At 39.2% G+C, this 26403-nt stretch overlaps 1 protein-coding gene across 2 annotated transcripts; it reads right to left on the bottom strand.

The window, feature by feature from the left end:
* Positions 1-10328: 10328 nt before the first annotated feature.
* LOC130548738 (platelet-derived growth factor subunit A-like) lies at positions 10329-16894 on the bottom strand. Of its 2 annotated transcripts, none has more exons than XM_057325711.1 (6): positions 15962-16894; positions 15533-15629; positions 13218-13328; positions 12944-13131; positions 11571-11691; positions 10329-10839 (listed from the first exon to the last, which is right to left on the bottom strand). In XM_057325711.1, the coding sequence occupies exons 1-6, from the start codon at positions 16022-16024 to the stop codon at positions 10829-10831; spliced, it is 591 nt and encodes a 196-aa protein (XP_057181694.1). In that variant the 5' UTR covers positions 16025-16894; the 3' UTR covers positions 10329-10828. The 2 variants fall into 2 exon arrangements, with proteins under 2 accessions (XP_057181694.1, XP_057181692.1); XM_057325709.1 differs by having other exon boundaries at positions 10329-10842; positions 15962-16770.
* Between the last annotated feature and the right edge of the window lie 9509 nt (positions 16895-26403).

Raw genomic sequence — 26403 nt, 5'->3', positions numbered from 1 at the left:
TGTTAGTCAACTTGATTTTTTCTCTCTTTCCGGCCAATGAATCACAATCTTATCATAGCCAAAAGAATGAACAGTTATCGCAATATCATATTAATATAAAAATGCTATTAGTCAAATTCATCTTTTTTCTCTTTCCGCCCACTATTTTCATAGCCGAAAGAATGGACGGTATTACCACGATATCATATTAAAATGAACGTTTTATTTAAAATGCTGTTAAGCAAAAAAATGTATATTCTTCCGGCAAATGAAACACTATTATCATAACCAAAAGGGGCCCTTTTGAATTAAAAAGGGCCCAAACCATTAACAATATTATCACGATGTCATATTTAAATAAGAAATGAAGTAAAAGTTCATTAAAAATGCTGTTAGTCAAATTCTATTTCTATTCGAATTCTATTCTCTCATATTTTCTCTCTTTCCGCCCAATGAATCACACTATTTTCATAGCCAAAAAGAAGGAACAATATTATCGCAATATTACATGAAAAATGCTGTTAGTCAAATTCATCTTTTCTCTCTTTCCACCCAATGAATCACACTCCAAATATGACTGTAGTGAGGCAGAGAGAGTTTGTAACCATTGTGACTCAAGGCAAAATGTTATTCTGAATTATTTTGTATACATGTATTATCATATGTGTTACACAATATCAATATTCACATTTATAAATGTAAATATAATTTAAATACTTAGTATTTTACATCACATGACAGCAGTTTGAAGTTATAGCTGCACTCAGTTACATTATGCCATTACTATTTTCCCTGCTTATAACATTCCTCTGTTGTCTGATGTCGATCAAAAAATAAGACCAAATTAGACATAAAAAGTTTCAACAAATGAAACTTCCTAAATCACAACTAATAAGCTCTCCCTATTCTTCATAAACATTTACTCAGTAACTTTTAATTAAAGTCACTGTGCTGTGTCACGTCAGAGGAGACCTGGCCCTCCCGGCTGAGACTGGTTTCTCCCAAGGTTTTTTTCTCCAATTATTTATCATTGGAGTTTGGGTTCCTCGCCACAGGGCCGTGTTGGCTTGCTCACCGGGAGACTGCATTTATTAGATATTATTTACTAGAATGATCTTGCTTGTTCTATAAACACCATGCACTGTGCTGTGTTTGACCTTTTCTGTGTTTTTTCTGTTTTTCTTATTTTCCCCTGTAAAGCTGCTTTGGAACAATGCACGTTGTGAAAAGCGCTATATAAATAAAATTGAATTGAATAAATATCACGGTTATTACCGATAGCGGTATATTGTGACACCCCTAGTTAATTAAGATTGAAATGGTTTAAGGCTGATCTCAACAGAGCGCAAGTTAAAACATTTAGTGAAGAGATTATGTGTGGGGATGGATTGACTGGGTTTCCCCTTCTTTTCCCTCAACTCTCTCTCTCTCTCTCTCTCTCTCTCTCTCTCTCTCTCTCTCTGTTGTTATGGTCCAGTGGTCTCTAAATCACTGAGCACCTTGGGTTTCCCCTTCTCTGCCGTGTTGTTTTGACACCCCCCCACCCCCGTGTTTTATTCATTCACCCCATCTCCTAAATTCCTCCAGCTTGTTTTCTAAACATCACCTCCTTGTTCTGTGAAGTGTCTCTCTTGTTCTCCCGTTCCTCCTCCGTGTCTTTCCTACCTCTCTCTTGGCTTTGAGGTGTTGTTATTCTGAAGAGCCAGACATCCTTTGAATGGCATGCGGCAACTGCTTCTTTTCATTCTTCACTTCTGCCTTTATTCCTCTCCTTCATTTCCCCTCCCCTTCATCTTGAGCCAGCACTTAAACTAGCCGATGAGTCGAGCGTGAAGAGCGAGCGAGAGATTTAGCCGGAGTGCAGTTCTGTGCAAGAACCAATAAAGAGAATAAAGAGCGTGTGCTTGCATAACTCTGCTTCAAGATCTTAAATAGATGCCAAGATTGTGCTTTAAAAGATGGGATATTGAGAGCAAAGTGTTTCGTTTCAACCTTTATTAAACCTCAGCGTTCAATAAACCTCCACTTGGCGTATTAATACATGATTCAACAGATGTGCGCTTGCAGGTGTGTGTATATCGGCTAGTTTACAACGGCTTTGAAACCATCTCATTCAATCGTATTTTAAAGCCAAGAGATCAACGTTTTATTCGACTGGTTAAAACACAATATGCTGTAGTCCAAAACCATTACAAAGGGAGCCGTCTATGTGTGTGTGTGTGTGTGTGGACAACTATAGTGATGATTTAGTGATTCAACTTGTCAGTTTATAAACCTCCCTTTGTCTCTTCTGTGAGGCTAAATCTGTCCTATCCCTATAATTCACTCCTCTGGTAAAAAAGACTTACTTTTGCTCGAATGGACCTGAGTACCTCGGGTGCCCTTATCCTGAAATACTCAACCCCAGCTCTTAAACTCCCTGCACCTACGACCCTATCCACCACTTACCCATTATCTGTTTAGACCTCATGGGGCACCAGGGATTAGCTTGTTGGCTAATAATGAAAAACTTCAATTCAATACAATATAAAACACATTTTTTAGATCAATATGTAATTATACATAATCCAAATGAAGATATTTTGAGAAATGTCTTAGTGGTTTGTGTATATACAATGGAAGTCAACGGGGGTCCAATGTTGTTTGGTTATCAACATTCTTCAAAATATCTTCTTTTGTGTTCCGCAGAAGAAAAGAGGTCATACAGGCTCAGAATGAACTGAAGGTGAGTAAATGATTAATACATTTTCATTCTTGGGCGAACTATCCCTTTAAGACAACAGTCTTAAAGATAATGAAATTCGTGCCATTTATCGTTTCAACCAAGTTATAAATAGCCTTATATATTAATCTGGATTGATCAAATCCCAGATTAGGAAATCTCAGTCTTTACCTCTCTCTCTCATTCTCATATGTGCTCAGATGATGACACAAATGGTTTTAATACCAAATCCCCCTGTGGAGTTTTTCACGTTAATCCCCGTGTCTGCATATAAAAGGCATTGCTGTACTTGTATATACCCTGTAATTCTGTAAAATCCAATCCCTTGTTTGAATGTGATGCCCTGGTGTGTGTTAAATATTTTTGGAGTCTCTCTGCTGTCTCTTATGGCGACGCGCCCTCACTCTGTCAGCATCACTGGGTTTTTAATGGATTGGTGAGTAATGAAAAACTGCAGATGGATTAAAGCAGAACGTGAGCACAAACTGAGTCGTCATCCCTGCCACAGAATGAACAGAACAGCCAGTAATCCTGCAAATGGTTGGTGTGTGTGGGTGTGACAGGGGGCGAGAGAATAAATATCTTCTGGTAAGAATAAAAATTTAAGATGAGAATGTTTGTGTAATTCCACCAATAAAGTTGGAAATTGCATGTATAAAACCCAGCTAGTCATTTTTTGTATTTTACTGTTTTCTGTATAAAATCGTATAGTGTAAAGAACATTCTGTAAAAATATAACCTTGATATCTTAAATATTGACTATAGGGCCATGTAAAAGTGAAATGAATGACTGAAATCAAACATTAATGCTCCTAATCTAATAATTAGATTGAGAGACTTTAACCTGGATTTCACATACGGAGTCACATACATATACAACATCATTCAAAAGTTTAGGGTCACTTAAGTGAAATGTTTTTTTTCAAACCTTTTGATCTGAAGGTGTATTCTTAAATGTCTGAAATAATTTTTGTAGACAAAAATACCATTGTCCAAACAAAATTTTTAATGATGAAAAAGCAGCATACATTTCTTCAATGCGGTTTAAAAAGCATCTCTGGGTTAGACCTCAAGAACACTCTTAAAAAGGGTGCTTCACATTACCATAGAACCATTTTTGCATGAATGGTTCCAAAAAGAACATCCAAACAGGTTTTTTGGAGTGGAAAAGGGTTCTTTAGATTATAAAGAAGAAAGAAATGGTTCTCAGAAGATGTTTTGATTAAATGGATATTTGAGGAACCAAATATGGTTCTTCTATGGCATTGTTGTGAAAAAGCTTTGGTACACTCTTAAAAATAAAGGTGCTTCACGATGCCATAGAGAACCTTTTTTGTCGAAATGGTTCCATTAAGAACCTTTAGCATCCAAAGAACCTTTTCTTTGTGGCGATTAAACGTTCTTCAGATTATAAAAATTTAAGAAAGAAATGGTTCTTTGTGGAACCAAAAATGGTTCTTTTATGACATCGCTATAGAAGAACCAAGTTCTCTTTTAAATACCTTTATTTTTAAGAGTGTAGCATCTTTTCTTTAAAAGTGAAACTGGTTGATAAAATGCTAAAAAGTGTGACAAAAATTTTTTGATCACAACATGATTCCCATAGTTACATTTTTGTTATTCCATAGATTACAGTTATTCTAAAACGTGGCGAAAAAATATCAAAAAGTGACCCTAAACTTTTGTATAGTAGGTATATAGTGGTTTGCTTTATTTCTTTCAACAGTTCTTTAAGGAAAGGACACTTTCGATCCACTTTTTAAACTGAAGATAAATTGCTGAAATCAAAGTTACAACTGGCAATCATCATGGACCACTTTGCGTTTTATTCTGGAAGTAAAAAAAGAAATGGACACAAATTTTAAACTCATAAAACAAGGTAGAAACAAGAAATAGTTTGCAAAGACTGTAAATGGTTGAAAGGTTATAGACAGACAAACAGATAGAGCCTCTGTTGGAATTGTTTGGTGGGGTTTTTTTGATTGCCCCCTGTGGGAAAACTGTCTAAAAAGTTTAATTAAAGTTAAAAATATCAAGCATATTAAGTAAGAACAGCCTGAAGTGCTATGCAGATTTCAATGGATGGTTAGAAATTTTCAAGAAGCCCAAACCCGTGTACAATTTTGCTGCAGTTAAGTTATATAATTACAGAAATTATAGTGACAAGATAAATGGATGCAAACAAAGGTGCTGTTATAACAGGACACAGAAATCTCACTGTAAATCCCCTCCATCACAGACCACAGACAGATCTATCACTCATATATATATTAAACCATCAATTGAACTAATGAACAATTCAGTTCATTCTTAAACGTCTCTCTTTTACACTCACAAACACAGACCTCCCGCTGTTTAATTGACTGGAGAGCGCAAGCGGAGAGTTCATCAAAAAGCACTTAGTGTCCCCAACACATCCTCTTATCAGTTTCTTTTATCGCTCTCGCCTTCCCTTTTTCTCCTTCTCACTCACTTCTTTTGTCTCAGCGTCTAACATAATGGCAGTTCCACGGGGGGGGGGGGGGGNTTCGGGGATGAGACGCACAAATGCGTGTGAGCGCCAGGGACGATTGACGGATGGCTGAATGGTGCAGGAGAGCTGCTCTGTTTGAAGCATTTAGCTGATAGCGATCAGTCAGTTTAACTCAGATCTCCCCCGTCCCGACTCAGCTTCCCCCTTCCACTACATCCATCCTTTTGTGCCCAACCGGCATGTCTCTACTTCTCATTGTCGCTCTGATTGAGCTTCAGTAGTTCTCCTATCGCCACACACACACATTTTTTTCTCTCTTCTTGGATCAAATCCTTCATCCCTCCCCCAAGAGTATTAACCTTCCCTGTTCCTTAAAGTCGAATGTCACAGCTGGACTAATCCTTCACATGTTGAACTGAGACACAAGAGACGTGAAACCACTAATAAACCGCGTTATCGGTTTAAACCTCTGCAACTTTTTGAAAACATTAAATGAAAGTATAGATAAAAGATTGACTGTTCCGGCTCTGAAATCTGATTGGATGAGCCATGTTTGAACCTGTTGCTTTCATTTACATTTATGCTTTGGCAGACACATTTATCCAAAGTGTTTTTGAGTATGTGCAATCCCTGGGATCGAACCCATGACCTTGGCATTGCTAACGTCATGCGCTAACCACTGAGCTACAGGAAAGCCATCAAACACCTATATCATATGTGGGGCCAGTTGGATAAACATAGCCGCTAAGTTAAGACTGTGTCTTAACAACTATTCTCACAGACTAGCAATTAGGACTAACTAGTCCACACCACAAATGCAATGATAAAAATTCATAGGAATGCCATGCGCAGTTGAACTATATTTTGTGGGAAGAATTGTTTATTTGTGTTTAATACTTACACTTAACATTTTTTACTGTTTTTATTTAAAAAAATTGAAATACAGTGAAAGTATGACAAATCACAGAAATAGATCGCAAATTTACAAGTCAGGTGTAAAATAAAGTGAAAAAATGTTTTTTTCTGCTGCCCCAGTTGCCGGATTATTACCTTTTTTTTACAGATTTTTTTACAGTAAAGTTAATCTTAACAAATACAATACATTTCCTAAATAATTTCCCAAATTAGCTATGTGGCTAATTGTGAGGAAGCAAGCTTTTATTTTTTTCTAAGCATTTTTCACATAAAATGGGCATAAAAATTCTTACTTCCAAAGAAATCTAGGGCCCTGACATGGGGGTGTGGACTTATTAATATTTGTCACAGCAAACATCCATCCATAGTGGTGGCGAGTTATGCAAAGACAAACACTGATCTCTTCAAGTTATTTAACAATTTTATGAGGTAGCTAATTCGTAAAAAATTCATACAATGTGAATCAAACAAAAACGTACGATTATTAGAAAAAAGCAATACTGAAGGCCCCCTTAACTCCACCCCTAAACCTAAACATCACAGGTGCAAAAGCAAATTGTAATAAAACATACACATTTATAATAATTAGCCACCTTGTAAAATAGTTAGAAATTGATTATTTGTAAAATACTGTACAAAATACTTAATTTATTATTGTCTACTGATTAATAGTATACTGTATATCTTTTTGTTGTAGGCAGTCAGAGCTATAGTGAATAAATCACTCATTTATGTGTAACAGTGATCGTGATTTATCACAGGAATTTTTCTTAACACCATATCCTAACTGTGGTAAAATCACGGTAACACGCTGCAATGGCTTATTGCCCTGTACAGTACACACTATAAAAATGCAGTTTTTTTTAAAGGGACAAAACCAACCATTGCGTTAAATAAACTCAGAAAATGTTCATATTTGACCCAACCATGCTGAAACAATCAAGCGTTTTATGCTGTAACGACGGTTGGAGTTTGACCCTTCTTGACCCAACCGGCAATTTTTAGATTGTATAGAATACAATTTTGACTGAGTTTCTATTCAGATATGTTGTGACATTATGGGTGAGATTACATGTAGCCCTTTGGTCGGGTTCAAACAGGAAATGGACATACCTGCCTGGAGGGCCGGATTTACAGTACCGTATCTTTATATGAGATCAACAGTTTTTGCAACGAAAGCCATTTTCGGCAACAATCACGTTTTGTTCTACAAAATATATTTAATTCTACCCTGGAGGAGAAAAATGGTATGCGCAGGGGTTCAATGGGGTGATGATATCAAAAAATGTATAAACTCACGGCGTCAATCGGCGAGGTGTAAGGAATACACAAATGACGTTTTTGTTTATTATACTCACAAGAAGTCTATCGGAACAGAAAAGGGAAATAAGAACGTAAGAGAAAAGGGGAAGAAAATTGGGTTGAAATGTGAGTGTGAGAAAGCAAATTCCCTGTATCCTTTCCTTTGTTTGCTTCCGTCGGAGGTCAGAAACCCGAATCCGAAAGACAGTCTGGAAAAGGCCATTCTGTAATTTACACTATTAACCGCAATAAACCTCATTTCCACACATGACAGAGTTTTAATAGCTGAATTAAGCTTCTGTGCTTCGACGCAAATTGTGTGAAACAGATCTGGCCCTCTTTCACTTTCCCTCGCAGGCTAAACGAGTTCAGAAATATCCGACTATAAGGCATAGTTAAAGGCATAGTTCACTCAAAACAGTTATCATTTATTCACTCAGTTATGTTCACTCACTTAAGAAGATATTTTGAGAAATGTATCAGTGGTTTTGTGTCTACACAATGGACGTCAATGTCATTTAGTCACCAACATTCTTTAAAATATCTTCATTTGTGTTCTGCAGAAGAGAGAAAGTCATACAGGTTTCAAACAGCATGAGGATGAGTACATTTTGACAGAATCCAAACCAATGCCGTCTACAGTATGTATGCAGCTCACTCGGTTTTGGAGATGGCACTTTTAAAACACACAATGCCAACTTGAAAGAAGGGCCTTTCACACACATCCTACACATACCGTCTCTATTGTGACTTCAAACACACCCAAACCAGTGGTTTAAAGTAAAGCAAGAATGTTTAAGTTTGTGTTGGCACTTGTAACCGGCACGCAACAGCACTGTTGTGTAAGCGTATGCAAGAGACACACGCTCGCATTTGCGGGAAAGTCTGTTACGTAACAAGACCTCAAAGCTTCATGACGTTATTCTGACCTCGTCTCTTTGCTAACCACTGTCTACACTTGTTTGTTTGTGTTTGAGCAGCAGTGACTGTGGCAGTAATTGGTGATTATAATTACCCCTCATTCTGTTATAATGGCATCATTCATCAACTCAAGAAGCTCCATTAATGTTTCTGGAAAAGACAGACAAGGCCAAACAAGAACTGGTCAGAATGGGCTAAATTGATCTTTGTGGTTTGACTGTTTTTATGGCTTATGCTTGCTGTGGTGGTGCCAAAGTCATTATAATATAACTCAACATTATCCATACTTCCAGTAGCTAATTATCACAGAAGGGAGAAACTGCTGTCTGTACACAGGAGCTCACTGATTTGGCATGGATCCTTGGAACATACAGACTCAACAAGCCCATTCACAGAGAGAACGATTTAAGGATAACTATATTTGCACTCACACCAAATGACAATAACTTTGTTCATTCTATAGAAAAATGCATGCTGTTTCAAATTTTCAAAGTTGCGCAATACATATAAGCTGAGTAATCAAAAGTTATGGTACAGCTGATTTAATATCTGTCTTCACCCACTCAAGTAGATGGGACTCTGGTCTTGCTATGACTGAAATGGCTGTGAGTGGCATGACTTCTACAAACTGACTTTATTTAAAACAAATAAAAATGGATTTTGATTGGCTCTTGTTTTTTTTCAATCATCGTTTGGGGAGAACTCGGGGAAAAACTGTTGGAAAGTGATCCCAACGGTTCCATTATGATTCTAATAGACTTTATGCATGCAGGGTAATGACGTACGTCAGCTAAAATCTCAGCCGGCTAAGCCACTTCCGCTCTCATAGGGCTGAGGTAATTTGTCACAAAGTGATAAGCACATGTTTACTAAAAAAACTTTCAAATTTTAGCAAACTGACAGCCCGACAGCTCAGCATTGTTGAGTGCCTCTGTGATCAAGCCTCAAGTAAGCGCAAAAGTTTACTTGTGGGTGTAGCTTGAAACGGATAGCCTGAATCCTTTTTGTTGTCGGTGTATGATGTAGTGTTTGGATAATTTAACTCACGCTGTTGACTGTAATCCTACGTACGTCTTGAGTGAAAACGTAATTGTTCCTTATGAAGCGATCGTGCATAGAGTCTGATGTGGTGTGGATGCCGCTATCTTCTTAAATTTAGACTTATTATTCAAACATAATACTTTCCGTTATCGTCATTGAATGAACAGCCCCAAATGGGGAGTTCACCCCAAAATGAAATTTCTTTCAGCATTTTGTCACCCTCATGTCATTCCAAACCTGTATGACTTTTTTTCTTCTGCAGAACACAAAAGAAGATATTTTGAAGAATGTTGGTAACCGAACAACATTGGCCTCCATTGTTTTCCATTACGAACACAAAACCACTGAGACATTTCACAAAATATCTTTTTTTGTGTTCCTCAGAAGAGTCGGATACAGGTTTTGAACAACATGAGAGTGAATAAATGACAGAATTTTTTCCCTTAAACACTAACCTGATGCAAAAAAGTTTACCATGAGAAGCAAATTATGTATTTAATCTACATTGTATCATCTGATGCTGCCAAGGACAATGATGGGAAATTATGTATATGCAAAAATTGCACTGGCAAACTGGAGATTAGTGATCTGATCTGTCACTGGGCATTGGCATCGAGCCATCTGAAGACATTTCCCACTGGTAAAAATAATATTGCACTGGTGTTTACATGCACTTCTCATAAATATACTCATTTCGACATGATTCGTAGGCAACTATGTTATGCAGTATTTTGAACCAGTGAGATCTCATTGTGAACACAATGTCCTGCCGCCCACCACTTGCTGTGGTTTGCGGCTAGTTAGGACTAAACACTCATAAACATGGAAGAGATAACACTTATGTTAAAAACACACTGTAATGAACTGTAAATAAATATCTTTCATTTTCACCATTAAACTGCAAATATACCCCAAACCGAACTGCTTCCTTTGGTGCGGCTCTCTGACAAACGAAAACACTACAGTGTACACAGTGTATGTATTTTATTAGTATCAGTTATTGTAGTTTGTGTTTTGTTGTACTTGTTCATTCTACGTCGTACATACGAGAAAATCAGCCTTGATAGAAAACTGGCAGTTATAAAAAAATAAGACAATACAAATATTTGCTGGAGAAAATAAATTTTGATATACAAATAAAGTTGCGATAGTTGCTCCATTTAAAAAGTTGTGGAAACAAATTTTGAAGTCCCAACGTCTGCTTCACAAAAGTTTTTGTTTCCACTTTCTGTCACTGCAGTCTCTTTTCTCCTCTGCATAGTTTTTAATCCAGGAGCAAAGTCTCTGTGTGAGTCTCTTCTGAAGGTGCATGAAAAGTCCAAAGTGATCCAAAAAGACCCCCTTGTCTTGCTCAAGGTTGAGCAGCTTTTTTTTCCAGATGATATCGCTCAGCGGCTATAGTGCTGTCCCAGTTATCTGATTGGATGTGATGGCTGCCACTCACCTCTTCTGTTTTCTTTCATCCAGTGCCACGCTCACCTTTTATCTGCTGTGGAGAAAAGAGCCGTTGTTACATTGTTAGCCTTTGGCAGCACACCTGACAAATAACAAAAAGTTATGCCAAGACGTTTACAAGGCAAGTATACATACTGTATTTGGCATTTCATTGCACTTTTCTTTGTTTGCTTTTTAACACATTAAGTTGCAAGTCATAATTATTTTCTATGGTATTTACAGAGTGCAAACGTGTATTTAACCAGAAAATTATTTGAAATCCATGTTATTTAAGGTCTTGTGAGCGCGCAGGTTTGAATTCATATCATCATATTCAATCATTCCCAGTTATCCTTGTAATTCCCAGTCATTCCCAATTTTCTACTCTCTGTGATTATGACAATTTCCCCCCCAACAATCCACCATCCCACAAATCGAAACACTCGATTGGTGGCCTTCCCGATTCGCGGTTAAATCAAGCATGCTGATTGGTCATTAAACCACTCGCTATCTTATGACCCATAGCGGCTTTATCTTACTGACCATTTGTCTAAATATAGACTCTGTAAATATTTCCTGACGCTTTTGGACACTATATCTTTTTTCCATCCTTCCCTTTTTTAGCTCTCAAACTGGGCTGTCCTGTGAATGGAAAAAAAATCGAGACAGGAAAGAGGGTGGAGGGGGAAATAATAAAACACGTAATGGAAAACCTATTAAAGAGCATTAAAGAGCGAGTATTGTCAAGGAAGGCCATGAGACAGAGTGGGAGTATTCATGTACCCGTGTGCATGCGGGACTCGGAGTGATGTTTGGACGTGCACACGCACTCGAGATGATCCTCCAGCTGCACCTGCACCTCCCGGAGCTTTGGCCGTCTGCGTACGTACTCCACCTTGGCCACCTGAGAGAGAGAAAGGAAGTGTGGGAACATTGCACTCGCACACTCGTAACCCAATCAAAAGTGTACGTTTCCTCTGCTGTTCCAGAGGTGAGATAAGGTGAGAGCTAAATGGGACTCGGACGGTTTCCTGTAATGCAGATGAACCGACTCCAACCTTCCTTTCTAAACACACACCTCATATCGTACTGACAGACTCCTTCCCTCCCTGCCAACTCAGCTGCCCTGCAGGCCCGTTTATACAATACTTTATTCAGGTCTGAACACACACACACATAGCTAGTGAGATAAATCCAATATAACACACCCCAAAGCAGTGGAGTTACACACAGACGTTCGCAGCGGTTAACTCAAGGTTAAGGCTATTTGTTAACTCGACGCGGAAGTCTGAAACTCTTTTAACATGTTCAGTGGCCCTGAAATTCTCATGGACGACGTCCTCCCTTTGGCGCGTCCCACGCTTCGCTCTTGTTACATTGAGAAATGCGAAAAGCTTTCCTGTAAATAGGCCTGACAGGTAGCAAACAATCTTTAACATTGTTGCCAGCCTCACTGTACAAGCAATGTATAACCACAAATCCATATTTCATGAATAATGAGGTGATATGAAGAGTTTTGTAATGAGGGGATACATTTGCAATGCTTTTCTAGCTAAAAGTTGCTAACGTGCTGCCGTCCCGAGTCAATAGTTCTTTAATAGTTCTTCAATAGTTGTTTTAACAGGCTTTAAAGAAATAGTTCACCCAAAAATGACGTCGATGTGACAGCTTCACGTATGTCAATTTTAAATCTCATCTCGTTCTGAAACAAGTGAGAACCAATGAGATTCGAAGTTGAGCCGGCACGTCGCCATTATGGATGTAGCTATTATATTTATGCATGCTTCAATTTTAAAGTGACCTATCTTGGATAAACAAATATTGATCGTTTTTTACTCAGGAACGTATCGTTTTGCTTCAGAAGTCATTCATTAACTCCCTGGAGTACTTGTTTGAGGATATGTACATCTCATTTATCTGGTTTCGTGCCCGCGAGTTTAGGTTTAGGGATTGATATTTTTCTAAGAAATTCGACATTTTGTACAGTTTCCTATATACCAACTGATGTGAATTATCCACCTTCCGAATAGTTACGGATTCCTGTGAGATCACATTGATATACACACTGAGTAGAAAAGTGCTTCCAAACCGCAAACTTCTTCCAAACTTCTGACAATGATCTATGATTTGACAGAAGGAAGTGGGCGTGTTCTCACCTTCACAGTCCTGTGATGCTTTTTGGAGGGATGGCAGCGCATGTTGCTTGTGTTGCAGCAGCCCGAGCATCGTTTCACCTCGACACATGGAGGCCAGATCAGGAAGTTGGCGGCGGTGGGGTCCACCTGACTCCGCGGGATCTCGTAGATCACCGTGCGTGTCTTACAAACAGCCGGCACTGCCTCCTCTAGACAGGCGTAAACAAACTGGACATAAGCTTCAAGATCACACTCATCAAACTTACTGAGTTTTGTGGGTGTGTCTGTTTCCTACCAATGCTTCTCTTGCGTCTTGAGTGTGCAAGTGAATTCTTAAGGTGTCTGTTGTCGTAAAGATGCTCCTTGTGGTGGCCTTGTTGTTTAACTTCCTCCACCACCTCATTCTCTGCAACAGTAAGAAAACAAGGAAAGTGAATGAACCAATGAGAACAACAGAGCACATTTCAACACATTTGGCATGTAGAACAAACTAACATCCATTGTCAACCTATAATCCCTTTCTCACTGCAGTCAATAGTGCCCTTTGGCAGATTTAGGACCTCCTTGTGAATTGCTATGATACCGTACTGAATGAAAAAAAATCAAGAAAACCCAGTCTGACTGAAGTAAATGTGTCTGCTAACCTGTCAGCGCACTTCCTTTATATACAGATTACAAAGCAAATGTTGTATATGCACTGCCTGAGGACATCTGGTTCCACCCGAAAAAAAAAATCTAGACTCAACAATTTGATCTCAGATTAAAGTATACTCGACAGTTTGGAGAAAGTACAAGTCCGCAAGTATGGTAGTGTTTAATCTTTTCTGTGGCTGTGGGGAGCCATTCAGCCATACAACAGGAGAGAGATGCCCCTGTTGTTGCCCCCGGAAACCACCCTAATGCAGGAGGAGGGTGGTTTTAATTCAGGCCTGAGCACCGTAGCATAGACTAGTTAGCAAAGCAGCAGACCTCACAAACGCAAACACTACTTCAGCTTCAATCTCTTTCTTTCTCGAACACGCAGACGCACCGTCACACGCGGAGGCGCACACAAACTGAGGAATGTAACATGAATAATACATTACAGCAGCGCTGGCATTCAGCCCCACTCAACTCATAAAGGCGGCATGACAAAAGTATAATGGAGAGAGTCTCTTGACCTCCCTCAGGCACCAGCCACACAGACGCAGATGTTTGCATTTCAATTACAGAACTTATGGGGAAATCAAATGCGGGACTCTTATGATTATGGCTGTAGTGTATTTTATGCTCCTGGATTAGATTCGCATTTTCAGAAAGAAACGGCAATGCATGACACAATTTTGTACAGTCACTTGGTTGCTATATGGATAAAAGCGTCTGCAAAATGAATAAATGTGAATGTAAATGCATGCAAGGCTGGAAAACTGCAATAAAGTTTAAGTAAGCTTAGGTTCGGGGCTTTAGTTTACCTTAAATTTAGTATGAAAGTTAGCATGTGTCTTATTTTCTATCAGTTGTGCACAACAGGATAGTGTAAAAGTAGCTACAGATATTTAAAATGTCGCAAGAAAAAATGTCATCTAAGATTACGAGATGTATTAGCAAGAAATGTATAATATCTCAATTCTCCACCCAAATGTTGCAGTTACTGTACATAACTTTTAATAGAAAACATTTTATTAATGTAAATAAATAAAAACATTTTAGACTGTAATCTTAAAATTATTTTGAAAAAGTAAAGTTCATACAAACATGGCTTTTTATTACTTATTTTGGAATGCTTGATTCTGATTGGCCAGTCGCGACATTTGCAGGTTCCTTAATATTCCCATAACATCCTCTCACAACTAATAACACACGGTAACCCGGATGCAGCAAATCATTTTGACAGGTTTTTTGACGAATTAAATTTAAATATATCTTTTAATAACACATATGACATTATATTTACGAATGATTAAACCAAATGGCCTGTTCGTGACATCTGAACGTCGTTTCTTACCTTAAAACCGAAAGCAAACCACTTTTCCTCGCGGAAAAATGTGCTAATAAAATATTTCAAATTCATATTTCATGTCCAGTTTTTTGTCATAAGGCAAGTAGCCGTGTAATAAGCAGGATAACGTACACGAAGCCAGCTGTTAGTGTTATCGCGAAATAAGCACCTGTGATACAAGACTGATCACACTGTCCGAGATTATTTCTGCGATAACACCGGCTGCCTGTTATCCCTTACTTAAAGGTTTTTACGTTTCTTACGGGGCTTTTCAGTAATTAAAACTTCGTTAACTGAAACGTCACATTTTCAAAGTACACTGACGTATTTAAAAACGTTGGTCCCGCCAAAATGTGACATCACCTCTCAAGTTCAACTACTCTGCCGTAGGCTACGTGCGCCGCAGAGAGCAAAGGAACCGGACTGCGGTTTCTAGGCAACGGCTGCTGAGGCGTTCGCTAAAACTCGATTAAACGGCGAGGTCCGTGAACTTTCAGCTCAGGGAAGATTGAGTGGGTCTCCTCTGAAAGAATATTTCCCACAGTCACGTTTTTCATGCCAGCAGTGTACCCCAACTAATCCTCATGTCGAATAACCTTAAAGTCCATTTCCAAAAAACAGTGAGACTTTACCTACGAAGTCAATCTCCAGGATCCGCTGGAGGTCGCTGATGCTGCGGATCTCGCTGTGGGAGAGTCTCTCGATCAGTTCTTTGGGAATCGGCGCTTCCTGTAAATAAAATAAAACATTATAATAGAAATATACAAGCGAGTAAAAAACTACGCAGCTATGCATATAGAGTGTTAATGAAATGAATAACGGTGCGATTTATAGCAGAAATTACGTCCCCTAAAAGTAATTTTTATCACAGAATGACCAGTGTTTGTCCGTAAAAGGACATTAAGCATTTGGCGAAGGACCAATTGGAGCATTAGGAATGCATGTTATTTTACGACCACGTAAAGTTCTAATAAAACCATTTAAAACAGTAATAATGCATCTGCATGCCCATGTATTTCTATTTTAGGTGATTCCCTTTCGTTTTCGGACGCTTATATTACCTCAGCGGCTGCTGAAAGCAGGTAGAAGCAGCAGAAGAGAAAAAGGATCAACGCGGTTCTCATCTCCCCTGTGGTCCAAATGTGCACCAGCGCAGGCGAAACCTTCCCGACCGGAGCCGCAAAGATGCTCCAACCGGCGTGGAGCCAGGGAACATGCCTTTCCAGAGAACAATCTCACAAAAGATGAACTCTAGCAACTCATAAAAAACGAGCCTCAAAACAGGCTCCTGATATAATTTGTATAGCTTTTAATACAATAATTTTACGTGCGATATAAAAAAAAACTCCAGCACATTTGAGTGAGAAGAACCTAAAACACTGTGCGTCACGATCATTGTCGTCAGATCATTTCGTTTAAAATACGCAAATTAAGCGTCGCTTTATCCTTTGCTTGCATCGCATCGCTTCTGATTTTCGTCTAAAAATGATTCAACTCGAAATCCAGAAGTAATCCAGGAAAAACAGATGTAGTAACGTCCACACTTTATCCAAAACAGTCCATTTTATGTCCTTACAATTTATTTCGTTCAAACTCCAGCCAGAGGGTGCCGCGGCGTGTCGGACATCTGACAGTGAATGAGCTGCCGCTTCTCTCATCTCCTCATCTTAAACTCAACGAGCCGCGCGCCCCCTCAGGACGCGGTAATCTCTGCTAACCGCGAGCCTTTCAACTTGCCGCCTCAGTGAAAACTGGATGTGTTACACCTTGCTAAAACCACGAAGACAGATATGATTCATTGTTTTCCCCGCTCCGCATCTCCTCAAGATCTGACAAGTGAGGACGTGACGTGCTGACGCAACAGCTTTGAATCTAAAACAGCCGTCTCGCGCTGAGATGTGCAGTTGGCGGTTACCTCAGAATCGGCCGTTAAAACGCGCTAATATTAAAAGCGAAATATTAATACGAATATAATATTAAAACCGAAATGAGGAAATGCTCAAACTTTGAGGCTGAGACAGAGAGTACGCAAGGTGTTTTCATCTAAGGTATTAAAGTTAATCATTAACTCATTCAGACGGTGTTTACATTAGCCTTGTTCTGTCAGACTAATGTCTAACGGGAGAAATAAGGCTGAGTGAGTTTCAGGGTCTACTGAAGCCAATGTTTTCTCCCTCGTTCTCTCGGTTTTAGATGGGTGAATCCGTAATTGGCCCCACTGGGGCAGGAAGCAACCCAGACAGACAGCTATTGAGGAGAATCGATGGGAAAGAAAGCACGAATGAATAGACTACAAGGAATGAGAGAAAGAGAGGTGAGCACAGTGTCCTAACGTTGAAACAACAGCAGATAAAATAGACAAGGAATACAGTGCATACCCACACGAATTAAGAATCTACACCATGAATTTTCATTCCTGTCGCTTAAGAGCAATGTGTTAGCAGCACAACAGTCGTGGGTTCGAATCCCAGATAACACACATACTGACATAGGCTAATGCACTGCAAGTCGGTAAACTGGGTCCATAAATGTAAATTGGGATCATTCAAGAGGAATAATGGAATGCTATTGACATTATCAAAAATGTGTTCTGGTTGCGCATGCTCTCATCTCATTGTGTGTATGTGTGTGTGTGACAAGAGTTGCATTCCTGACCCTGGCTTTAGCCGTAAGATGGAGAGGAATGCGCGAGTGCCCACGCGCACACACACACACACACACTAAAGCTTCAGCAGGTGAAGAATCTGGAAATCCAACTTTGCAAAGCAGCGTCTGTAGTTCATGAATGACGTCTCAATGAAGAGAGAGAGGGGGGGCGGTAAGGGGAGTGGGATGAAGGTCAGACAAGCTGAACTGAAAGAGCTGATAGAAAAAGAAATGTTTCTTTGATATGGATGATTATCTTGCCACAGTTTGATATGAAGAAAGGGGAGGAAAGGCAAATGAGGGAAAATTTGTTATGGTTGTGGTAAAAATAGCCAGTGAAAAAACTGGACTATGGGAGTTGGAGTCCCTTGAGATTCTGCCTTGCCAAAGAGAATGAGTCAGAACAGCACAACTGCATCCACCAGTAATGCGTGTGGGAAACCTCTACAGAGCACGCGGATGCGAGCTCTTACCTTTTCTGTAAGATGCAAACACAGACACACTTAAACACACGGGTACCCACACATACCACGAGCACCGACGGCCCATGCCAAGCTGGGATCGCTGCCAAAACCAAAAACCTTTGCTCTCCTTCCCATCCATCCAAGCATGAGAATAATACAGTGAACTTTGGTAGTGTACATACACCACACACTCGCTGACAGGTCAAGCTCTTGTAAAGTGAAGTATTAAGAAAATGAAAATCTATCATTTCGACTCCATATTAATTCATTTATTTTTGTCTCTTACATATCTTTTACGTGTTTTAAAGTAGATTCACGACTATTGGTCACGGTTGTCTTTTCATTTTTGGGTGAAGTGTTTTACCCTAAAGACAACAAAGCGCAAGCTTATTCTCCCAGTTTCCAAATATCTGTGATTTGACCGAAGATATAGTGAAAGTTGAAAAAGTGTGAAAGAGCTCGTCTTCAAATGCACTACAATGCCAAAATGTTGGGTTCCAAATATTTTGGTTTGCTCTGCAGTGCTCATGAGTGAACAGAATGTAAGGACAAATGTATTATTGATGATGCTGGAGGAAGGACTCTCTTCTCCATCTCTCCTCCTCCTATTTCTTAATTCATGGCATGTTCATCCATCCCCAGTGTCTCTGCGGCTCCTGCGGAGCTTCAGTGTGTCCACAGGAATTAACAGACCAAGACCTCTGCCACCAGAGACAAGCCCTCAAGCCCTCACAAGAATAACAGTGTGTTGCAATGCTTGTGCAAGACAAAAAAGCCAAGGGAAATTCCCAAGAGGGGTCCAGACAGTTTACACAAAGAGACACAGACTAGACTTCTCTCACCATCCTCCAATTACTGGCTTTGCATATTTTCTTATCATACGTAGATTCTGAGTGTTTGTGCATGTCTCATCTCATCCCTTTGAGCCATTTAACAAGGAGACCCCAAGTTGGAAGAAGAAAAGAGGGAGAGGTGTGGTTGAGCATGCTTTTATACCTGGTATGAAAATGCATTGCATGTTATGCCAAGTAGACATCCGTGCAATGAGGATAGAAAAACATTGACATACAAGTGTTGCAGGGTCAACACTTTCAGTGTAGACAAAGCTGCGTGTTAGTGCATCAGTGGTCACGTCTTGTTCAAACAGGGTGTCATGTTCACCATTGATACTGTACATAGTGTAGTTAGTAATTATGATGATTAAGTGCATGAGGCAGTACAATTACATTAGAAACAAAACATAGTTTCCCTTACAAAAAAAACAAGTTTATTCAAGTGTGCTTTTAGTATGTTTCTTTTAAACCAAAAATAAGAACGTATACTTTCAGTCTACTTTTTATGTACTTTTTTTAAATATACTTAAAATGACAAATTGACAGAAAAGTCTATATTTGGCCTATACTTGTACTTAATCTTTTTATGGAGATTAATAGTATGAAGTATTCTAAGTATAGCTGTAGTTTTCCAAAACGTGTAAACTTACAGTGTGTTCCAAAAGGGATATATCGCCCTCCGAAGGGTACTTTGGAGTAAAAACTATCAGGAATAGCGAGGAGAACCCAATTGCAGGCAGGCGGGATTGAAGGGGTTAACAGAGAGTTTATTATACAAAACACAAAACAAAAACCCACGATGGGGTGTAAACAAGAACAAGATAATAATATAAGAAAAAGGGACGTAAACTAAGTAACACTAAAGTAACATACACTTGACAAGGACTAAACTTAACACTTACTACGGCAGACGAAACGGCAACAAGAGGCACAGGCATACGGGGAACATCAGAACATGGAACGCAATCAAAGACACCATATACAATGACCGAGCCACAAGACAATGAAACATGAGGGCATTTTAAAGGGAAGACAAATGAAGGGTAATCAACGAGGGCAGGTGGGAAACATTAGACATGGCAGGGAAGCAATACAGGAAACGAGAGGGGCGGGGCCAATGACAAGACACGAGAAAACACATGGAGTGTCAAAAGATAAACACCCCATGGCTTTCTCACACTAAACATAAGGCTTTGCCATGACTCTGCCACAAGACCAAGAAATCCATGACAAGATAAAGCAGAGTCGTGACAGAAGCCCCCCCTTTAATGAGCACCTCCAGGTGCTCACCAAGGGGCAGACTAACGAGACAAGACCAACTGGATGACAGACAAGACAAGTCAAAATAATGAAAACAAAATCAAGGGCAAACATGACAGAACAACAACAGGACTAGGGTGGGACATCAAAAATAATAAACATTTACAGACAAGGTTCATGGGAGGAACAGTCTTAGTCCCTGATTGCGCCTTAGGGCGCGGAGTTCTGGGGGACTTAGGGGGAGAAGTCCTGGGAGGGACCGCCGACTTGAACGTCGGTGGGACAAGGTTGGGCGCCGGCTGGAAGACCGGCTGGAAGGCTGGCTGGGAACGCCCCATGATATTTTGCACAGATTCTTTGTGTGGCAACGGCTCCTCCTTATGGGCATGGGATGATGACGCAGAAGGGGACTTAAGAAAAAAAGTTATTTGGTCCCTTACACCCTTCAAAGCTCTCACTGCAGGGGGTAAACCCTTCGAAGGGCTTAGGGTATAGAGATGATCCCTTTGGAATGAACGCAGGGTAAATAATTTGCTACAAGTATTGAGCTAGTAAACAGCATGTAAGTTAGAAGTTCATTTGTAGTTGCAGTACAAAATAAAAAAGGAGTTGAAAATAGTTGCTACTGTTACACCTAAAGTATACTGTACTTAAAAGTACAACAAAAGTGGGCCAGTTAAGTCCCAAGTTTTATTGAAATACTACACTTGCAAGTATACTAACATTGACATTAGTATTTACTACATAAAGTATTAAAAATATACACGAACTTTGCTTAAATATACTTAAAATGAACTTGAAGTACTTATTTTTGTAAGGGTTAAAGTAGCAGACTTAAGATCAGAAAAATTGCAGCATGGCTTTGATGTAAAATAAGTTATTTGAAAATTATAACAATTAAATTGAAGATCAAAACTTTTTTTCATGCAGAAGTCTACAGTAGCATGACAAAACTACACCACTGTCTGTGACACTGTATTGCAATGACATCCTTAAAAAAAATATAGCAAAAATTTTAGAAAATTGTTTTGTTCAGAAAGTTCACATAAAAAAGCTTCAAAGTAGCTTCTCCAACTATGGTCTGCATCAGTAGATAAGTCAGATATCAAAGTCTACACTCGTGTTAAGCCTCCACTGATCAAAACCTATTGTGCTTTGTTGCGGGAACATTTGGATGCTGGCCAACCAAAGGCTTACCTCGATAATGCTCAAACACGCTTGCTCTTTACTCATAGACACTGTTGTACATCAAGCAAAATCTGCTTGGTAAAGATGTGAAATTGCGTGAGTTTGCGGAGATCAAGATCTTTCAGAGCTGAATATGGATGATGTTGCTTAGCTATCGTGTCTTAGTAAGAGACATGCTTACTAAGACTTATATGCTTACATAGAATACACCTTTGTTTTGATATCTCTTTTGACACACACACATGCAGGAACACGCTTACATATGTGCATCACATGGTTTGGAATGCTCTTATTCTCTGGAACGGTGGATTATATCTTTATCTGCTTTGAGCAAAGCCAAATCTCTATCTTAAGGCGTTTACACATGCACCGTTATTGACATCAGTGTTAAATCATTAGTGGAGCCTGCTAAGACAAGCATTATTATCACTGTTGCTCATACTTAGGGTTAGGAATTTGAACAAACCCCTAATGCTACATGTTAATCTTTGATGTGTAACTCATCTCCACCAGTGATACCTCAAATGATGCGGCTTGCGGAGGAGAGGTGTGTTATTACTTATGTAAATGACAGATTTACGATGTTCAAGGACGATAGCAAAAGAAAAAGCTTGGGTCGCTTCTTCACATTGAGTCATTACAACATAAATTAATAGTTTTTACTAGGTGGCTAATTTTGTGAACTCATTCGTATGTTATGGCACAATCTACGGTTACGTTTGCACTCTAAAAAATGCTGGGTTGTTTTCAACCCATGGGTGGGTTATAAATTAAATATCCTATGCTGGGTAGGGTTGGGCGATGTCTACCAAATTGGCATCGGACGATGCCTACAGTGAAACATCGTGATGGACAATGACATCAGTTTGCTAGATGGCCATCTGCCAAAACATTAAAAACAATTATATCAGTGCTCCAGACTGCGACCAAAACACATTTTGTGACCAGTTTTCAAGGCAAATTTGGAATTTCTTCCAGACGAGTAGATCGTGAGCCCAGCAGTGTAGGCTGTGTGTGTGTGATAAGTCAACTGCGCGGGTCACGCTGCACTGATGTTTCCCGCTGCCATTGCGGACGCGCACAGTTCAGGTCATCATTGACAACTTTACACACAACGTAGTTCAGTTATACACACCATAAACGTGAGCGCATTACGATTCACTGTTTGCGTTCACTTTCTACGTCCGTGCACACACGCGTCGCCCAACATCGTGATGGCTGTCAGAGTCCAAAATGCTGGGCTGTTGCAACCCATGTGTGGGTGAAATATGATTTATTTGGGGGTCAGTTTAACCCATCAGTTGGTTTTTTCCATTTTTGACCCAACCATGGGTTAAGATAAAGTTAACTTAACTTTTTTTTTTGAGTATTGGGGCAGAGTTAGGGCTGGGACTCCTAATAATTGTACGTTCATGATTTACTTTGTATGACTTCATAGTACATTCACTATCTAGGGACCGGAATATCATAGAGACCTGGGTGTATGTTCTAACCACAAAACAGCTCTTTAGACCATCCTAATAGTAACCCCCTAGCAACACCCTAAAGCAACTGCGAGGTGAAACCGCCTTAACATCCCACAGCAATGCCATGGCAACCAACTCTGTAGCATAACTATGTAGCATCATGGCAGTTTTGCAAAGGCAGAAAACTTAAAAACCTGAGATGTAGCAACCTAAATCAGTGAAGCGAGGCCTTTAAACACCATTGCCACAGACCACACACAATATCTCTGAACGATCTTTCCGTTGTACAGATAAAGGTGAAGCAAATGAAAATAGATAAGTACTTTCCTGTTTTCGACGTTATTGTCTTATCTGCCGTGGTTTTCTTTTTTATATACACTGAAACAAAAGCTCTTTCTTTCATTGCTTCCTCCCTCTCTCTGTTGTGCCATTTCATTTTTTCCTGTGTCCTTGATCTGCATGTGTAAGATTAGTGGTCACAGTGGCATTGTTCAGTTTATCATTGAGCAGATGTGCCGAGCACTGCTGAGTGGCCCACATCTTCCTCTCTTTCCTCTTCCCTCTTCCTCTGAGTGACAGTCATGAATGTATTCGAGTAAACAAGGCTCAGTGGGTCAGTGACCAGCTGTTGTGTGTGTATGTGAGATCAGTGGATGTTTTAGCAGTAAAACAAGCACCTGCAAACGGCTCAGGAAACAAGCACTATTCTCATTCTTCTATACTATCTTTAGAGTTTTGTCTCTGACGGTTTGCTTGGAGTCAATGGGCTAGTTTAACCCCCCCAAAAATGTAGTTTCCATGTACTGTCTATAAGTTGCAGCACCACAACTATTCATCTTTCACATACATGATGCTGTATTTCTCTGTTTCTGTCCTATATTTTTTCAATATTTAAACCACAGCACTCTTACTAGAATGAATGCCAGTGAATGTTTTCACTGAATGAAACATACATACTCTACACACAAGCCCTGAAATGCATTATGCCGCTGAAAGGTGTTGTTTTAGAGTGAATGACGCAATTTGCTATTTCTCTTTTGTAACTGTACACAGCGATTGAAGGGTTTTTCGGGATAAATAAGTTTGAGCAATAAACAAAGTAGTCACGCGTGTAGGGTCTTTGCAAAATGCGTATTATCTCGGTTGTATTAGTTTTCAAATTCAATTCAAGTTTATTTCTATAGAGCTTTTCACAATTTTGCATTGTTACAAAGCAGCTGTATAGAAAACGCATTGTGCAACAAACAGTGGAGAAGTATTCCGTGGCGTCTTTCGGATGGGAAAGAGAGAAAGGCGTGAAAGCGCAGCGTTACCCGCCAGAATAATGAGGTCATTTTTGTTCAATCACACAATGCCTCCCCTCTTCCCCCAATGAAGATGAAGCTTTATTGGCTGGAAGTAACAGTATTGTTCTCACTTTGATGTGAAGATTTTGAATGTGTATGTGTGTGCGAGAGCAAAGTTGCGCTAGGTGACATCATCTTCACATCAGCGCAGAGAAAACCCCTCATTAGGCAGTGACTCATCTTAATGACAGCATTTCAAAAATGCACACCGTGTGGCCTAAGGAAAGGGTATTCACGGTCAGCTGATGATAATGACGCTTACAAGAGCTTTTCAACTCTTAAACACACAAACAAATACACGCACATGCCCGCACACCTGTGCAGGTGGGTGAGCAACGTCATTTGAAGACTGGTCCGCTGAAACTTCTTTCAGATCTCACCACAATTATAGATCAAAAAGGCCTCGCTGCTTTTCCCAGGCTTTTACGAGAGCGATTAAAGACAGAAGTGGTTGAGACGGAGGTGTAAACATGGCATTGCGAAAGACAGGTGCACTGCTGTCACATTATCAAGCATGTTTATGAAAATGTATCTTTTTATAAATATACTCTTGTAACCGTAACCTCGCATGTTTGTTCATTACCGAAATAAGTTGTGTAATACCTATAGTTTACAAAATGCATTAAAACTGTTCTGTTCATTTAAATCAAATCAAATATCAGCCTAAATATTATTAGGAAAATAGAAAATTTTAAATGTTGCCTAAATAATTAAATAAGTAAGTTTAATTTGAGATACTAAAGTTATCAATAAAAAAATCAAATTAATACCGACAAAAACTATAAAAAACGTATATATACATATAGCAAAGTCAAAAATAAACAAATAAATACTAAAGTGACAAAATAGCCAAATCTAAATAGCAAAACACAAAAGCAAAATTAACATTAAAACTGAAAATACACTAACAAAATTTTTATTTTAGTGAAACTTTAGTAGGCCTAATAAAACTGAAAACAAAACGAAATGTTTCTATGCGGAAGAATACAAATGTTTTATGCAATACAGTAAAAATCTAGTTAAAAATAATCAAAAACGACTTTTACTAAATGAACACAAGGAGAAAAGGGCATTATAATTATTATATTAATTTTATGTACAGCATATATTGTAATATAAAATATTTCGCTTTTTAGCTTAACTAAAAATGTAAGCATTGAAATAAACTCATAGCGCAGAACCATTGTTAAAAGAAAATGAACTAAAACGAACAGTCTGAAAGAAATTAGCGGCACAAATTGGGAGACTTTTTAAATTGTTTATCATTTTTTTAAATAAATTGTATAATTGTTTAAAAATCATTTGTTAAGTCTAAATGCTCAAAGTCTATTGGTAAAGTAAATAAGTTACAATATGTTAAATGGCTTGACAATAAAAGCCATTTACATTTTACTGTATCAGAATACGGTATGAGCACATTTATGTGTGTAAGAGTGCGAGAGTACGTGCCCAAGCATGTGAACTTGAGATGGAATGGCAGACAGCAACTGTCTGATACAACAGCATGAAAATAAAAGTCTCTTATCTAGTGAAGGTGTGCTAATAGTTTATATAGGGGGCTTTAGGTATGCATGTGGTTAAAGGAGGCCTTTGGGTTTTGATTTTACATAAGGCATTATTTTAGCCTCGGGCTGCATATGTTTGCAGAGGATTATAATTGCGGGCTGTTGATTCAGCCATGACGTGAACATGCTGGCAAAGACAATGTGTTCCTTGAGACTTCGAGTCCTTCACTGTAACCATAAAAGAGCATGAGAGGAGCTACCATTACAGTTAAAGTGAACTGCACTTACTGTAATACCACTACGTTTCTCTGAGAAACATCCTCACTGACGTTTGTGATGTTTGACTTTGATAAAGTCATGCATAACCCTGTTTTATCTTAGATAAACTGGGTTTGGTTCAACCACACTCTTAGAACACATTTACAGGTTATCTTTGAACTGCACACCTGTTTGGCTCGTGAAAAAAAAACGTTGACGGGAGTGGAGATGAAGGGGTGCATGAGAGAGATTGAAAGTGAAGATGGGACTAAACATGAGAATTCTTTACAGGACGTGTGGGTAATGTAATGTTGGCAATAATTGCCCCGTTGGCTATTTGCCTGGTTTGGAATGGCTGGTCTTTTTATAATGGCAGTGAGGCAGGTTGAGTCAGTCAGTGAATGAGGACATACTTTTACTGTAAATATAATAAATCTAAATCTAAACAGCAGGCTTCTCAAGCTTCATACGCAGCGCCCTTCAGCGCGAGCTGGTGAGGGTGTCATTGTTTCTAGCTTCCTCTGTGTTATGACTAGG

This window comes from Triplophysa rosa, linkage group LG25, assembly GCF_024868665.1.
Source record: "Triplophysa rosa linkage group LG25, Trosa_1v2, whole genome shotgun sequence".
NCBI classification, from domain to species: domain Eukaryota; kingdom Metazoa; phylum Chordata; class Actinopteri; order Cypriniformes; family Nemacheilidae; genus Triplophysa; species Triplophysa rosa.
This window is presented reverse-complemented; position numbering and strand designations above follow the sequence as displayed.